A 16,293-nucleotide genomic window follows, 5' to 3' on the forward strand; every position below is an offset into this window, starting at 1 on the left:
TCTGGAGATGCTGGGGTGGAGGGCATTACCCATACGGAAAGAGCAGGCCGACGCTAATGGAGGAGGCTGTTAGCAGGGGTGGACTTGCGGTTGACTGCAGCTTGGAAAATGGCCTCAAGGGGAAATGCGCTCAGCGTGCATCTGCGAGCTGGGCTTCGGCTGTGTTTCAAGCTGGAGCCACGCTGGGTCGCCCACCCTTGTAGGAGCTGCCGTGAGTTGGTCAGGGTCAGGCAGAGTGGTCTGAGCAGGCTGCTTCGTTCTCATCCAATCCAGGCTTCCTTGCTCCAGTTAACCACCCCAAAGTCCTCCTGCACCAAAAACTCCTCGTTTGCTTTACCCAGCACCCAGCCCTCCTGCAGCAGGCAGCGATTTCACTCTGCCCAAGTAGCCGCTGAGGACTTTATTGATTTATTTTGGGGTTAGTTTTTTTTTTTCCTGTCGCTTTTAGACCACAGTTTCACCCAACCTTTGGCTTTCCAGCCCTGGCCCCACCACAGGCAGCAGACGCAGACTCGCGGAGGATGGAGGCAGGTTGCTGGTGGGGGCTTTGCTTTTGGTGCCCCACGAAAGGTGCCAGTGGTCAGCTTGGCGTTTTTGCAGCTTGTGATGAGGCAAACAGGGATCTCTGCTCTTAAAACCACCCGGTAGGTGGGCTGGGGGTGATGGGCAACTCCTTGAGTGCTTCCAGGCAGCGCTGCAGCACTTTAGCTGGATGCGGGCAGGATCGGTGCCAGGCATGTCCCGCTCTGCGCAGCGTCAGCCCATGAGGGGCCAAGAGGAACGGCGCAGCCCTTCCTAGAAATGCGCTCGGGAGCTTAAAAGAATGGACCTAATTGAAAAAAAAAACCACGCCGAGGTTGTACCAGGGGATAAAAGGGAAAGCTGGGCCGAGATTAACCTGGAGCTCAGCGAGCCGAGGAGCGTGGCAGCCGTGGCCAGGTCCCTAAGCCAGTTGCCAGCCCCGACCTCCCAGTGACTCCATGCCCGGCAGGAAGGCAGCTTGCCCTGGACGCGGGTCTGGCAGGAGAGCTCGGCACGCTCTGGGCTGGTGCTTCAGGTACGTGCTCGCTTTCCCCTTCGCTTCCTGCCCCTGCCACGGCAGCTCCTGAGGGCTGCTGCCACGGCCCCCGTGGATTCTCCCCGGGGCGGTTTGCTGCCTGCAGGGTTCCTGTTGGTTGTTCTCTGTCCGCTGGTCCTGCCAAAAGCTTGTGCTTGGGGAATGCTGGAGCTGCTCCAGTTTCCCTGGAGCCTGCATCTTCAGCTGCTTCCTTGTGACATCCTCCTCTCTTCCCATGCCTGGCAGACCCTCTGGGTACCACTAGCCTGCCCTGAATGACTCTGGGGCTCTGGAGGGGAGTTTCTTCTCCCCTCCCAGCACCCCCACCTTCAGCAAGTCCCATGCAGTGGCCCTGCAACCACCTTTTGGGGCAGCTTCTGAATGGGACTGGGACCAGCCCTTTCTCCTGCACAGGACCAGGAGAGACCAGGGCTGAAGTGGGGAGCAGGCAGCCTCAGCGCTGTGTTCACGCTGAACCAAGGTGACGTGTCACCTGCGTTAGCAGACCCTGGGACTCTGTGACCCAGAAAGCTGCTTCCCCTCCCTCCCTTCTGAAACAAGCCCAGCTGGTGTTTGCAGGAGCAGCTCCTTTGAAGTGAGCCAGCAGAGCAGCTCCGCAGTGAGCTCTGCTCACCAGACACTCCAGCCAAAGCTTTTCTTGTGGCTGGTGTTTGCAAAACACATCCCTCCTCTCCCTGTGGTTCCTCCTGCATCTGGGAAGCCATGATCTCAGTCTGCCCTTCCTCTTCCAGCTAAGTTAGGAGGCTGCCCTCCATCCTCACCTCCTTTTTGGTACTTCAGACCCCCCCACCCTCCTTGCATCAGAGGATGGAGCCAGTGGGTTGAAGAGCACTGAGCCCCGGGAGAGGAGCAGCCCAGCTGCCAAAAGGCCATGGCCAGAACTGAGAACCAGTCGCTAACCACATCAGAGGACTGCCCAGGGAGGTTGCCTGCACTGGAGAGACAAGCTTTACCCCAGAGAGGTCAGCTAGCTCCATACTGACCCACCAAGGAAGCTTCATGGACCCATCCTCTTCCCCCTGCTATGCTGGCTCTTGGTGGGATTTGGCCAGTTGCCCTGGTGTGATGCTCAGCATGTCACAGCTCTGGCCCTGTGACAGACAGCAGAAGCTCCTGGGAGGGACCTGGAGCAGAGGCAAGGCTGTGTGGTTTGAAAATGGAATTTTGGCTTGTGAGGCTGCTCCTCTGCCCAGGATTTGGATCTGCCTGATGCTGGTTGTCTGGTAACAAACAGGGCTCCATGCCAGAGGGTCTCCAGGCCATATCCAACCACCTCTGCTGAACTTGCTCAAGGTTGTCAATGTTTGCCAGCACATGGGGAGGAGGGGAAGGGCTGTGTGCTGCTGTGCTTGTGCCTCTCAGGTGTCCCCACACCAGCTGGAGCCATGCAGCCCACAGAGCTAACCACAGTTATTTTAGCAGGGCTGATGCTTGTGTTTACCTCCTGGCCGCAGCGAGCTTTTGCTTTCTTTGCTCACCATTTTAGCAACAATTGCTGCTCCAGGGCCAGGCTAATTCCAGACCCTTGGGTTTGGGGGCATTTGTTCTCACACAACAGCAGCAAATGGGTAATTTTGGAGAGAAGGCATCAAAATAGCTGGTGTAGAGGAGGGATTTTGGCTGCTCAGGCTGGGTTTGTGCTGCAGGGACTGGGCTGCTGGTGAATGATCCCTGGCTTCATGGGATGCTGTGTGCTCTGAGGTCAGGATGGGATCCTGACAAACCCAGCTTGCCAGGCTCTGGCTCAGACCTTGTCCTCAAGCTCTTCCACTTTGCAGCTGAACAGGCAAAAAAAACCCATGAACCAGTTAATTTGTCTGTTTTTCCTGGGGCAAAACTGGAGCCATGGGATGCAAATATCTCTGCCCTGGTCTCTGTGCCCAGGACCAGTGGCTGCAGTGGGGCTGCAGCCTTTTCCCTGTGCCATCTGTCCAGCTTTTGTGCCTGAAGTAACTCATTAAACCGGAGAAACCAGATCGGGAAGGAAATCAGAGCTGTCCATTTCTGTGATTGCCACCAAACACGGCAGGACCGTGCCAGCAGAAACTGGAGCAAACCCACCCGTTTCCCCTCCCTGCTCCCCTTTATGTCCGTCCCAGGGGAGCTTGGTCTCGTCTGTGGGGCTTTGAGACCTCTTCCAGGCTTCTGGGATCGGCTCACTGTGATCTCCACGGGAAGTTCAAAGCTTTCCCTCCGTTCCTGCCTGCAGCCACAGGGTGTTTAATGTGCGGCCGGCGCTCCCTGCACGCCGGCGCCCTGGATGTCAACCGCTGCGTTCAGCTCCGTCTGCAAAGGAGCCGTCTTGGGGCCTCGCCTCTTAATTGTGGAGGAGGTGAACATGAAAAAGCCTCTGGCTGCTTTTAACGCTAGCAAAGGCAGCTGATCTGGAGGCAGAGCCTTCATCCAGCCATCCTCACGGCGGGGTTGTACCAGACCTGGAGCTCTCATCCTGGAGATGGTGAGAAACCCTCTGCCTGTTGCTGCTCTCACTGCTGGGCTGCCAGACTCGAAAAGGGAGAGGGAAAAGACTCCTTTTGTAACCTGGAGAAGGTGAAGATGGTCCCAGAGGCAGGCTCTCTAGACATTAGGACTTCAGGTTTGCCACTGGGTCCTGCCAGAGCTGAGTGCTGAGCCCTCACACCAAACTGGTACTTGCCTTTCTAAGCACATGGTAGCACCTCTGTCTGCTTGCCGGGATGCTCAGTGGTCCAGAGGCTTTGGCTGCAGGCCAGGGTCACTCCTCCTCTCTGTCTCAGCACTAGGGTGGATTGTGCAGCAGGGTGAGAGTTAAGCAGCATTTCCCCATCACCCAAGCACTTTGCTGGGCTTGGATGAGGCTTGAGGGAGGGATGGATGGGAGGAGCTGGGACTCTGCTAACCTGACGAACCAGGTTAAGAAACCAACCTTGCAAAAAGCTGATCCCTCCCACTGCAACCTCCTCCTGCTCTCCCAGGGCACACTGGGTTGGTACCCCACTACCCAGTCTCCTGTCCCAGCTCCCCTCCTGCATCTGGGAGCATCCAGGGAGATGGGATGGTGGGCACCATGCCTCCAGCTCCCAGGACCAGGTAAGAGTCACTGCCTTGGAGCCTCACAGCCAGCTTCTGCCCTGCTCCTCCTCTCTGCACCCCCAGCCCCATGTGCTAACTGAGCATGCCCCCACTTCCACTACAGGTCTAGTGATGCTTGCAATGAGTGTCTGGGGACTTCTGGAATGTGAACTCATCAGGAATGCAAATATTTCTTGGGCTGGTGTCAGCACAGGAGCAAAGTTGAAACCCCAGCACTATGCCTCTGTGGTGGCATGTGCTGAAACACCAAGGAGTGGGGGGAATGCTCTGCCAAAGCATCAATCCTGGTGCTGCAAGCAAGGGGTGCTGGTGTTTGGGCACAGTGAGGACACAGGAAAAAGCCAATGGCCATGGGGAAAGGACTGCTGTGTCCTGCAAGGGCTTGGCCATGGGCACCTGGTCCCAGAGGATACCCCTCCTGAACCTTGGAGTTGGGTCTGATATAAACTGGCTGGTGGTGTGGGCCACCAGCAGGTGTCCAAATCCAGAGAACTCACCTTGAACCAGTTTTTTTAATAATAGGAAGCTGCTGTGATAGCTGCAAAATGGGTGGTCCTGGGGGGCTCTACTTCCAGCCCTGGCACAGCTCCCTGGCCATGGGCATGCCATGACTCAAGGTGTCTGTGAGGAGCTGATGAAAAATGCAGAATTAAAACCGGTGGTGGCAAGTTCCTGCTTCCTCTTATTGGCTGCTGCTGGCCCATGTCAGGGTCTCCTGGAAGGGTGAACTAAAGCCACGGTGGAGGTTGGGCAGGGGCAGAGAGGGGTTTGCTTGCCTCTCTGCAGCCCTGGAAGCTTGAAGGAGCCAAAATGACTCAGTGACCCTCATACCAATAAGCTTCTCCCAGCAGCTGTGTGCCAGAGGGATGCAATTTTCCCACCAAAAGGGATTTTTACCCAGAATAGTTTTCATCTGATTAAAAAAAGCCAGGTCCCACAATGGGAAGCTTTGAGGTGTCAAGGATGCCCAAACAGAGCAGGACCATGTGCTCAGCAGCTGCTCTAGCTCAGCCCCAAGGGGAGCAGCCCCAGTATGACACTGCAGCCGAGCATCCCTCTGTTTCCTGCATGGGGCTTGGGGATTGCTCCACAAGCACCGCTTGCCTTCACAAATAACAGCCTAGTTCTGCCTGCTCCTCACCTCCTCACCTGCAAACATTCAGAGCATCAGTTCTAGGAGGGGAGAAGCTGGGAGGTGATCCTCCACCTGACCACAGGCTCCTTGCCCACCCTCCCAAAGAGTTCCTCCTGACACTTGAGTCACTAAAACACTGTGACATCACTAGCGGTTTCGGCTACCAAGCAGCTGTGCTTCCTGTTGTGCCCAGGCCTTTGGGTGCCTGTAGACAGATGTATTTGCACTCACATGTGCATGCTGGTAGCTCTTCCTTCTCTCATCATTGCTTCCTGCAGCCCTTGACTCTCTTTTTGCAGCACCAGTGGTGAAGACTGGCAGCAGGGCTGGAAAACTGGGTCCTGCTAAGAGGATGAAAACATGGGACTCAAGTTATCCTGCCTGAAAGGTATGTTTGGGGTGGGTGAAGGCATCTGAGGGATGGCTCTAGATGGAGTAGCTCGAGATATTTGCACCATGGGCAGGATTGGTGTGATTTGGCATCCTGGTGGTGCTGGACCAAGTCCCATGGGTGACCTGTTGCTCGTGGATCACCCCAGAGCCGCTTCACCCCTCTCCTATCCCAGTGCTATAAGGCTAGAAAAGTCCCATCCTGCTCTTGCTCCTGCATCCTTTGCTCCAGAGCATCTCCAGGCTGATGGTATCCCTCAAGGTGGGGTTTCTGTAGAGGTGGGATGCTCAGGGATGCGTGGATGGCACGCCTGGGGTCAATTCAGGGGTTGGGAGCTGGGATATCCTTGCTCCTGGCCTCCGAGCTGACCCCAAGCATCCTCTATCCTTTGTGGTTCCAGGAATATTCCAAGCCAGGCCTCTCTAAGATGCAGACCTCCTTCTTCCCCAGCTTTTCCCAAACCCCACATGAGATGCTGGCTGTGACAGAGTTTTGGGTGCATCACCCAAAAATTAGCTCTGTGCCTCATCCTTGTGTCAGGGATGCTGTAAGTGTGGAGTCTGGGGGTGTTCAGTGATCCCACAGCTCCTTCCCAGCCCAATCCAGAGACATACAATGACCAGAGAAGGGAAATAGAAAGCCAAGGAGTTCTCATCCTGCACTAAATCTAGAGCCCCAAAATCTGCCCCCATGCATCTCCAGACCTCCTCCAACAAGCTTGGAGTCAGCAATAAAATAAAACCCCCCACCTCTTTTCCAGCTCCCTTATGTGAGGCCAAGCTTTATCCTTAATTAAAAAGAGATTTAAAATATCAGTGTCTGTGCCCTCCAGGCGTTTTCCCGCTCTGGAGGAGCCGAAACCTCCCTGGCTGCTGCCTGTGCCGCACGGGGCTTTCCTCCTGATTAAAAAAGAAAGCAGATTAAAGTGATCTACTCCCCCAGGGAGAGTGGGCAGGTTGTTGTTTAGGGGTGGGGAGGCTGTGATGTATCTCAGACACCCCAAAAAGCAGAATGGGGAAGAGCTGGGAGGCTGCTGAGAGCGGCTGCGGTTTCTCTTGTGGCTAGCAAGGCGATGAGCTGCACATGGAGGAGGGTGGGGAGGTGGGGGATGCTGCAGCCTCACGCTTCAGCTTGTGTGTCCCCTTCCTCCACCTCCCCACCGTTTTTGCAGGCTTGAAGATGTGTGTGAGCAGCGGGAACAGCAGCGACGGGACTTCGGTGACATCCCAAAGCGACAAGCACCTGCATGTGCCTGCCATCATCGTCACACCTCCCACGCCCACGGGGACCATGCTGACCCGCGAGGCTCGGCGGGTCGGGGGGCCACCACCTGGCAGCCAGTGCTAAGCGTGGGGAGCGGGGGGACACCAGCCCCCCAGGGTCTGCCTCCACTCCACCACGATGCAGCCACGGCCGCTGGGATGCAAACTGGCTGGATGCAGCACCCAGAGACGCACAGGGCACTCACCACCCCAGTGGGTTTGGACACTGGTCCCGGGTTTGTCCCTCTTCCTAAAAGCACTGGGGAGGGGGTGGCACCACACGGTGAATAAACCCTCCTGAGGCTCAGGTTGGCACCCACCACCTCCCCTGGGCTGCATCAGCAGAGAGATGGGTGGGCTGTCTCCTCCCAAAACCCATCGTCACCGCCACCCTGGAGCTGACCTTGTGCTTGACCAAAAAAGGTGGGGGTGGCCAAAAGCTGAGATGGAAGGAGCCGGTTCCGAACGGCACCGGAAAACCGAAACCCGGCGTCGCCTGCAAATCACCCTCCCGGCCCCGCCGCCGTGGCCCCATCCCGGGAAGAGAGCCCGGGGGCGATGCTTCCCAGGGAGCGGCGGCACCGGGAGAGGCGGGAGTGTGAAAGCAGATGGAAATGGAATTTTTTAATGACAGCAGCAGATGGCAAAAGACACGCGAGTGGAGTCGCAGCGCGGCGGAGCCATTTATAGAGCGCCCGGCAGAGCCGCGGCACATGCCGGCGGCGCCGCAGGGGCCGCTCGGTTAATGGAGAGGGGTGGTGGGACCCTTCCCCTGCAGCCCTGGGTGAGGGGTGGGCAAGGACGTCCTCAAAGCTTGGACAAGGGGCCTAGGAGAATGTCTGCAGCGAGCCTCTCACCCAAAGCTTGGGGTCGATCCTATGTGTGTCCCAGGGCTGAGCCTGAGGTGTCTGGGGAGGAGGACTGTGGGAGCTGGCATCCTCTAGGGGCTTTCTGTTTTCGTGGTGATCCAGTAGCTGGGATGCAGCCCCCCCCCTCATATTGTCCTCAGTGGTGGATATTTGGGGCTGCAGCTGCTTAGCTGGGCTGGACATGAGTGGATGGATGAGTAGCTGGATGGATGGTTGATGGGATGGAAGGAAGGATAGAGGGATTGGGTAGACAATATGGTGCATGGACAGACAGCAAAAGGAAGGCTGATGGCTGCTCTAAGGCATGGATGGTTTGCCTAGAGGGATGCATGGTTGACTACAAGCATGGATGGATGGATGGATGGATGGATGGATGGATGGATGGATGGGCAGACAAGCTGGTGAATGGAAGGAAGGGTCAGGTGGTAGAAGGTGACTGCACATGGCTGGCTGCAAAGTGACAGCTGGACTGACTGCCAGCCAGTTGCTGCTGGCCCACACTCAACAGGGAAGGTGCCCAGGCAGGACTGGGGTGCTCAAACTCCTCCACGACTGCCGGGGACACCCACCGGTGGCAGACTTGTCCTCCTATGAGACACCCTTGGAGCACCTGCGCAACCCGGCCACAAGGGGGCAGCTAACGGCAGGCTCCAGGCGCATGCGCTGAGGGTGAAGGCGGGGCTGGTTGCCCCACGGAGCCCCGGCAACAAGTGATGAGCGCTGATTGGCCGAGCCTTCCCGGGTGGGGCGCCGCGATTGGTCCTTGCGACCGACCCAGACCTCCCTCAGCGATGGTGGCGGCCGGAGCACGGCGCGAGTTTGGTACAGCCAATCAGAAAGGTGTGCGCCATGTTAACCAATGGCCGGCCAGCGTCCGCCGAGAGGAGCCAATCAGCGTGCTCGGAGGTGCGCCAGCTCCCCCCCCAAGGCGGAGACAGCGAAAACGCGCGCGGGAAGCAGGGCCCTATGGGCGGGGCCAAGCCGCCGCGCAGCCAATAGGCAGGGAGGGCGCGTGGAGGGCCTGGTGCCGCCCCGCTCCCGGTACCGGCCCCGGTCCCCGGGCATCGGCCCCGGTCTCCGGGCAACGCCGCCGCCATGGAGCCGGCCGAGGCCGAGTTTCTGGCCGAGAAGGAGATGGTGACCATCGTGCCCAACTTCAGCCTCGACCGGATCCACCTGATCGGGGTCGGCGGGCCGGGAGTGGCGGGCAGGGGCGGGAGTCGGGAGCCTTGTGGACGGAGCCCCGGGATCAGGGGAGGGCGTGGGGGCAGGGACTGGAAGGCAGGGATTGAGGCACAGTGGCTGGAGACTTGGAGGGCAGAGCTGAAGGGACGGCTTGAGGACAGGTACTGGGTGTGGGGGGGTTGGAGCCACGGCTCAGGGGTTAAAGTGGGGGACTGGGGACAAGGCTTGGGGATCAGGATCTGGGAGGGGGATTAAGGACACAACTTGGGGAGTCAGAGACTGGAAGCCTGAGGAGATGGAGGACAGGGTCTAGGGGGCTTCGCCTTGGGGACAAGAGAAGGGAGATTGGAATCTAGGAGCAGGATCTGAAGAAACTGGGGGACAGGGTCTGATGGGGTTGGGAGGGATCTGGGGCGCTGGAGAACAGGGTGGCGTGGGGAAGGAGCTAGAGAGAGCAGGGTCTGCTGCGATGGGGATAAGAGGATGGGGGGACAAGGGCAAAGACGAAGAGGAGCAGGTTGAGAGCAGGGCAGGGCAGCCTCCCAGGAAGTTTGGGAGCGGGCAGCGCTGTGCCTCCCATCTCTAGTGCTTTCACAGCGAGAGGTGCAGCCCCTGAGCCCTGGGTGGGGGTAACCAGCTGCCCTGGGTGCTGAGCTCACAGCTCTGGGCAGTGCTGGCTAGGCTCTTCCCTGCTGCTGCTGCTGCTGCTGCTGTGAGCTGTGCTCCGCTGCCACCCAGAGTGCCTTGGCCTGAGCCCAGAGGGCTGTGTTTCCAGGATGGATGTCACTTCTGAGTAGAGCTTCTGTGAAACACTTGGAAATAGAAAATGCACTGAAAAGGTTTGTTATTGCTCCTCAAGGGAGAGGGAGAAAAGTCTGAGTGAGAATTATGGGAAGCAGGAGGAGGAAATTCAGATGCTATTTGGGCTTTTCAAAATCCCCTGGAAACTCAGCTGTAGGCATGGCTGAGGCCAAATCAACAAAACTCAGCAGTGTGCCAGCCCTTGATGCTTTCTTACTCTCGTCTGCCAGGGGGATCTGGGTCCCTTCAATCCTGGCTTGCCGGTGGAAGTGCCTGTCTGGCTGGCCATTAGCCTGAAGCAGAGGCAGAAGTGTCGGCTGATTCCTCCAGAGTGGATGGATGTTGGTGAGTATGGTTAGCTTTGACCCTGGGCCTGCTAAAAATTCTGTTCCTGTCTTCCTGATTTGCTCCTTTAAGTGCTGAAAAGCCACAAGAAGATCCGGAGCCTTCTTTGCTTCAGGTTGAACAACCCCAGTTCTTTCAGCCTGTCCTCACAGGGCTTCCAGCCCTTGGAACATCGTTGTGGCCTCCTCTGGCTCTGCTGCAACAGGTCCACGTCTCTCTCCTTTGCTGAGGACTCCAGACCTGGCCCCAGCACTGCAGGTGGGGTGTCAGCAGAGTGGAGCAGAGGGGCAGAATCCCCTCCTTGACCTGCTGGTCATGTCATCAGCCATGATCACTGCTCTGTCTGACAGGACTTGCATCTCTCACAAGCCTTGTTCAGAACCAGCTCTGGAAACTGGGGGTGATTGTGAGGAGGGACACCTTGAAGGGGTGTTAATCACTCCATGAAACCATTTTTCTTGGGGATATCACAAATGTGAGGTTGTCTCACGCTCTAAAAAGTGAGAATTGTGGCACCTCCTGTTTGTTGTCTCAAGGGAAACTGAGAAAGAAAAAGTTAAGGCTAATGGAGCTGCAGAAAGAGGAAGATCTGCACCAAGCATTTATTCATTCAAGAGCACAGACACCGATTAGCCCAAGTGCTCTGTGGGTGAAGGGACAATCTCCTGAGAGGCTTGAGGATCAATCTAGTGTTGATCCATCCTTCTGGTGTTGTGTCCCTGTCACCATCTTTGTCTGCTTCACTGTAGAAACCTTTTTCAGCCCACAATTGATTCAGTCTTGGAATTAGAGTTGATCCTACAGAAATAATATGTGGGTTTTCCTGGGTTAAAATGTGCCTGGAGTGATGAAGGTCTGCTGATGCCTGACCATTCACAGAATCATAGTGTGGCAGGGATTGAAAAGGACTTCTGGAGAGTCCAATCCCCCTGCCAGCACTGCTTCATCCAGAACAGGTTGTCCAGGTGGGTTGGGAATGACTCCAGAAATGGAGACCCCCCCCTCCACAACCTATCTGGGCAGCCTGCTCCAATGTTCAAACCACCCTTAAATTGAAGAAGTTCCTCCTCATAGTTAGGTAGAACTTCTATGTTCAAGTTTGTGTCCATTACCTCCTGTTCTGTCACTGGGAACCACTGAAGAGACATGATCCTCACCCTGACACCCACCCTTTCAGGACTTAGAAGCACTGATAAGATCCCTCCCTCAGTCTTCTCTAGACTAAAACCCCCCAAGTCCCTCATCCTTTCTTCTTAAGAGAACTGTTCCAGTCCCCTCACCATCTTCACAGCCCTTTGCTGTACACTCTCAAACAGTTCCTTGTCCTTGGGAGACCTGAACTGGACCTATCCAGATAAGGCCCCACCAGTGCAGAGCAGAGGGGCAGAAGAACCTCCCTCAACCTACCAGCCACACTCTCCTTCACAGTATCACAGTATCATCAGGGTTGGAAGAGACCTCACAGATCATCAAGTCTAACCCTTTACCACAGAGCTCAAGGCTAGACCATGGCACCAAGTGCCACGTCCAATCCTGCCTTGAACAGCCCCAGGGACGCCAACTCCACCACCTCCCCGGGCAGCCCATTCCAGTGTCCAGAGAAGGGCGATGAGGCTGGTGAGAGGCCTCGAGCAGAAGCCCTACGAGGAGAGGCTGAGGGAGCTGGGATTGTTTAGCCTGGAGAAGAGGAGGCTCAGGGGTGACCTTATTGGTGTCTACAACTACCTGAGGGGTGGTTGTGGCCAGGGGGAAGTTGCTCTCTTCTCTCAGGTGGCCAACACCAGAACAAGAGGACACAGCCTCAGGCTGCGCCAGGGGAGATTTAGGCTGGAGGTGAGGAGAAAGTTCTTCACTGAGAGAGTCATTGGACACTGGAATGGGCTGCCCGGGGAGGTGGTGGAGTCGCCGTCCCTGGGGCTGTTCAAGGCAAGGTTGGACGTGGCACTTGGTGCCATAGTCTAGCCTTGACGCATCCCAGGATCCTATTGATCTTCTTGGCCAATGCCTGCTTGTACTGCAGAAAAACTGGAGGAAATCCGGGATCAGGAGCGCAAAGAGGACACCTTCACTCCAATGCCCAGCCCCTATTACATGGAACTCACCAAGCTTCTGCTAAACTAGTAAGTGGGAAGTGTTCTTGCAGTGCTTTCCACCCCAGCGCATGCTTGCGGAGACAATTTTTCAAGCTTTGGTTGGCAGCAGCCCCAGAGGGCGGTGGGAAAGTGAGAGTTAATGGAGGTTGATTTCACAGCCTGCCAAGATCTCACTGCAGCCCTTTTCTCCTGGTAACTTTTGCATTTCAGTGACTTGGGGAATTGCTTCTTCTGCGGCCTGATAATTGGGGCTGCGCCGCTTTATTGAGCGGCAGCTAAGCGTAGAGAGGCCTCGAGGATCGGCGGCACGTTCCGTGCCTGCAATCTGTTCAGCAGCCTAAACCCTCCAGGCTTCTTCCTTGGCTTTCCTTCAGGAGGAAGGCTCTTCCCTCAGCCTAGAGAAGCAGGAGAGCAGGGATATTCCGAGCCTTGAACTCCTGCCTGCTGTGAGGCATTTCACTTGTGAAATGTGCTGGCTGGTGCTTTGCCCGGCGCGGGCTCTCCTGACTCCTAAGCCCTCGATTACGGCAGGGTGGTCATTTAAGCACTGGGTTGGGGTTTTTTTTTCCTCTGGAGATGCCACTCTTGGCGTGCAGCTCCTTCCCTCACGCTACAATAACCCTGACAGCTCTGTCCCTGCGAATTGAGCTGATCTCTCGAGGTCCTTATGGCAGCTCTGAATCGCCTTAATGGGAGGATGAGGCACAATTCCTGCGGTGCTTTCAACTTAATACTCCCTGATAGAGCCACGAGAGCGCCGAGCCGGGGCTCTAATCGCAGCCGAGCCCTTTCAATTCCCTGGCTGCCTGTGACTTTGGCCGGGTTATTGGCCCTCCGTGTACCTCGTACCAGCTGGGCAATTAAAGAGCAGAAGGATTTCTAGTGAGAACCAGATGCTGCATCCGAGCTGAGCATTCCCGGGTAAATAAACCATCCCAGAAATCCCAGCAGCAGAAGCACCAGCCTGGATTTTAATGTGGAGCTGCAGGTTGGGTTTTTGTTGGGGTTGGCTGGTGGGGGTTTTTTTTTCCCCCCTCTCTGTAGCAAACTGCTCTGCTTATGCCTCAGAGGGCTGAAGAGCTGCCAACATCACTTAAACTGCTGACATAACGTACGAGTCCCTTGCAGCCTGTTCTGATCCTTGCTGTCTCTCTCTTTTCTCTCTCCTCCTTTTCAGTGCCTCAGACAACATCCCCAAAGCCGACGAGATCCGCACGCTGGTGAAGGAGACGTGGGACACTCGGATCGCCAAGCTGCGGCTGTCTGCGGACAGCTTCGTCAGGCAGCAGGAGGCTCACGCCAAGGTGCGGCGGGGGAGGAGGCTTTTGCCAGCTCTTCTGCTTGGGAGGATTCCAGATGCTGTGTGATTGTGTGTGGGCTTGTGACTGATGAGAGTTGCTCCTGAAAAATGCTGGTTGGGGCACGTTGGTTTTTTTTCCTTTCCTGGGTTGTGGGTACGTCAGTTGAGAGCTGGAGCCATATGCTGAGAGCTTGCTTTGTACAGCCAGAGAACTGGTGAGGTTGGAAGGGGCCTTTGAGATCAGCAGGTCCCACCACTCACCTGGAGCTTGCAATCCCAGCGCTACTGCTAAGCTACGACCACTAAACCGTGTCTACACAGCTATTCAGTCTGTCCAGGGATGGTGACTCTGCCACCCACCTCCTTGGGCAGCCTGTCCCAGTGCTTGACAGCCCTTTCCGTGAAGAATTTTTTCCTAATATCCAGCCTGAGCCTCCCTTGGTACAACTTGAGGTTGTTTCCTGTTATCCTCTCACTTGTTGCATGTGAGAGCAGACTGACCCTCACCTTGCTCCAGCCTCCTCTGAGGTAGTTGTAGAGGGCAATGAGGTCTCCTTCCAGCCTCCTCTTCCAAAGACTAAACAACCCCAGTTCCCTCAGCCATTCCTCCTAAGACTTGTTCAAAGCCCTTCACCAGCTGAGCTGCTCTTTGGGCATGTTCCAGCTATCTCATTGTCCCTTTTGTAGCAAGGGGCCCAAAACTGAATCCAGTACTCAAGGTGTAAGGGCTGGTCGCAGCTTCTGATGTCTGGTGGGCATGGTGCTCTTGTTGCTTGTGTGCTTCTCTTGGCCAGGGCTGGCAGCTGGGCCTGTCTCGTGGGCTGTCACCAGTGGTAAAACCTGGGCTGCAGAGCTGCTTTCTGAGCTCCTTGTCCTCCCTGTCCCTGTGCAACAGGTCTGTTATTTTCTCTTTTAGCTGGATAACTTAACCCTGATGGAGATCAACACGACAGGGACTTTCCTTACCCAAGCCTTAGATCATATGTACAAGCTCCGGACTAATCTTCAGCCTGGTGAGAGTTCCCAATCTCAGGATTTTTGAGGTGCTAGCCAGCCTTCAGACCTCACAGGAGAGGGCAGTGGGAAAGAGCAGGCTCTGCTCGTCGCTCCTGGACCTTCATCTGGCTGCCCTCCACAGATCTCCTTAAGCCACCAGAGCTTCGTACCCCTTTTGCTGCCTGCAAAAACCCCTTCCTCAGCAGCCAATGCAGGCAGGCAGAGGAGGGAGCAGGCAGCTTCTTGGCTGGCTGGGAATGGCTCCAGAGCTGCTGATGGCTCAGGAGAATCCCTATACACACTCACTCTTTGCAGAGGTGAGCCTCTCCCTTGGCTTCTGAGATCTCTTTGGTGCAGGTGGTGGCTTGCCAGGCTGCTGGTTAATGATGTCAAGCGGATCTCTCCGCCCTGGAGAACGTGGGTGTACTTCATAGAGGGAACTTCTGAGGGCAGCACAGGCCACACACACTGGTTTGAAAGCAATAAAATTGCTGGGCGGTGCTTTTCCAAGCCTTGGAGAGAAAAAAGGAGCGAGCGGCGGGGGGGAGGGAAAGATGTGCGGGCAGTGAGAGGTGTCTGCAGCTCTGCTGGGGAGATCAGCTGGGAAGCAGATCCATCTGCTCTGCGGAGAAGGACAAAAGAAAACGTGGGGGGGGGTTTTCCCCTTCTCCAAAGCCTGGCTGTCTTGTACTATCGTGCATCTGACTTCTTTTCAATTGGGAACTGTATAAAAAATACTAATAAAAGGCTAATTGCAGCCGAGCAAATTGCATCAGAGCCCCCCGTGTTGTGCACGCCGAGCGGCCAGGGGTTAAAGCCTGCCTGGAAAACCCCGCAGCTCTCCTTTGGCTTCGGCCCCGTTCCCCTGCGGCACAGCGACAGGCGAGGGCAGGATCCTCGATGGCAGATGGATTTATTACGGGCAAAAAGGGAGGGGGAGGGAGGGAGGAGGGAAATGCCAGCTCAAACCCTGCCTGCCATCTGTGCCCTGCCTTCCCCTGGCACCACGGGCAGGGCTGGGACAAGGGGAGGGTGGCAGGAGCTGGGGTGGGGGGCAGGGAGCGGGGGGGGTGGCTGCTCGAAGCGGGAGACAAAACCCTTTTGGCGTCATTGTGGAAGAGTTTATTGTTGTTGTTGCTGTTCTTATTTTTGTGGATGTTCTCAGAAATTACAGCCATATATTCATAAATACCTAATTACTACAGTCAACAAATCATATATTACATTACAATTAATTCAAACAAGTACACTTAGAACATGTTTTTTGGGGGGAAATTTCTCCTTTTTTGTTTGGGGGGGGTGGGGTGGGGTGTTTGTTTTGCTTTCACAGCATCTAAACTGCCTACCACTCCCACCCCCCACCTCAGGCTCTGCTTTCCTTTCCCTCCTTGCAGCCCTCCCAGGCTCTGCTGCAGCTGCTTGAGTGATTCAGCACCGGAGGGGGGATTGGGGGGGGGGGAGAACGACACACTTACAGCCACTCACTACGGCCCCCGGGTGGGGAGGGGGAATAATTTTGAGAAATTGGTCCAAAAAACCGTGATTATAGAGGCTGCTGAAGGGGGCAGGGAGCAGAGAGGGGGGGCGGGAAAAAGCCCTCAATACCGGAGCCTCCATGAGGAGGCTACATCCCAGCCAGGTTCCTGCCCACAGCTTCCTTGCAGCAAGGGGATAAATGGATGATTTTCCATCCTTGGCTTCTTTACCACCCCCTACCTTCCCCACCCCCTCCCCTTCCTTTCCTCCCTACCGCCACCTCCAGCACA

The 16,293-nt window shown here is 56.1% G+C and overlaps 1 protein-coding gene across 1 annotated transcript; it reads left to right on the forward strand.

Moving 5' to 3' along the window:
- Positions 1 to 8,782: 8,782 nt before the first annotated feature.
- GINS2 (GINS complex subunit 2) lies at positions 8,783 to 15,299 on the forward strand. Its single transcript, XM_064159777.1, has 5 exons — positions 8,783 to 8,992; positions 10,024 to 10,138; positions 12,159 to 12,258; positions 13,409 to 13,535; positions 14,448 to 15,299. The coding sequence occupies exons 1-5, from the start codon at positions 8,903 to 8,905 to the stop codon at positions 14,571 to 14,573; spliced, it is 558 nt and encodes a 185-aa protein (XP_064015847.1). The 5' UTR covers positions 8,783 to 8,902; the 3' UTR covers positions 14,574 to 15,299.
- The last annotated feature ends 994 nt before the right edge of the window (positions 15,300 to 16,293 follow it).

This window comes from Pogoniulus pusillus, chromosome 20, assembly GCF_015220805.1.
Source record: "Pogoniulus pusillus isolate bPogPus1 chromosome 20, bPogPus1.pri, whole genome shotgun sequence".
NCBI classification, from domain to species: Eukaryota; Metazoa; Chordata; class Aves; order Piciformes; family Lybiidae; genus Pogoniulus; species Pogoniulus pusillus.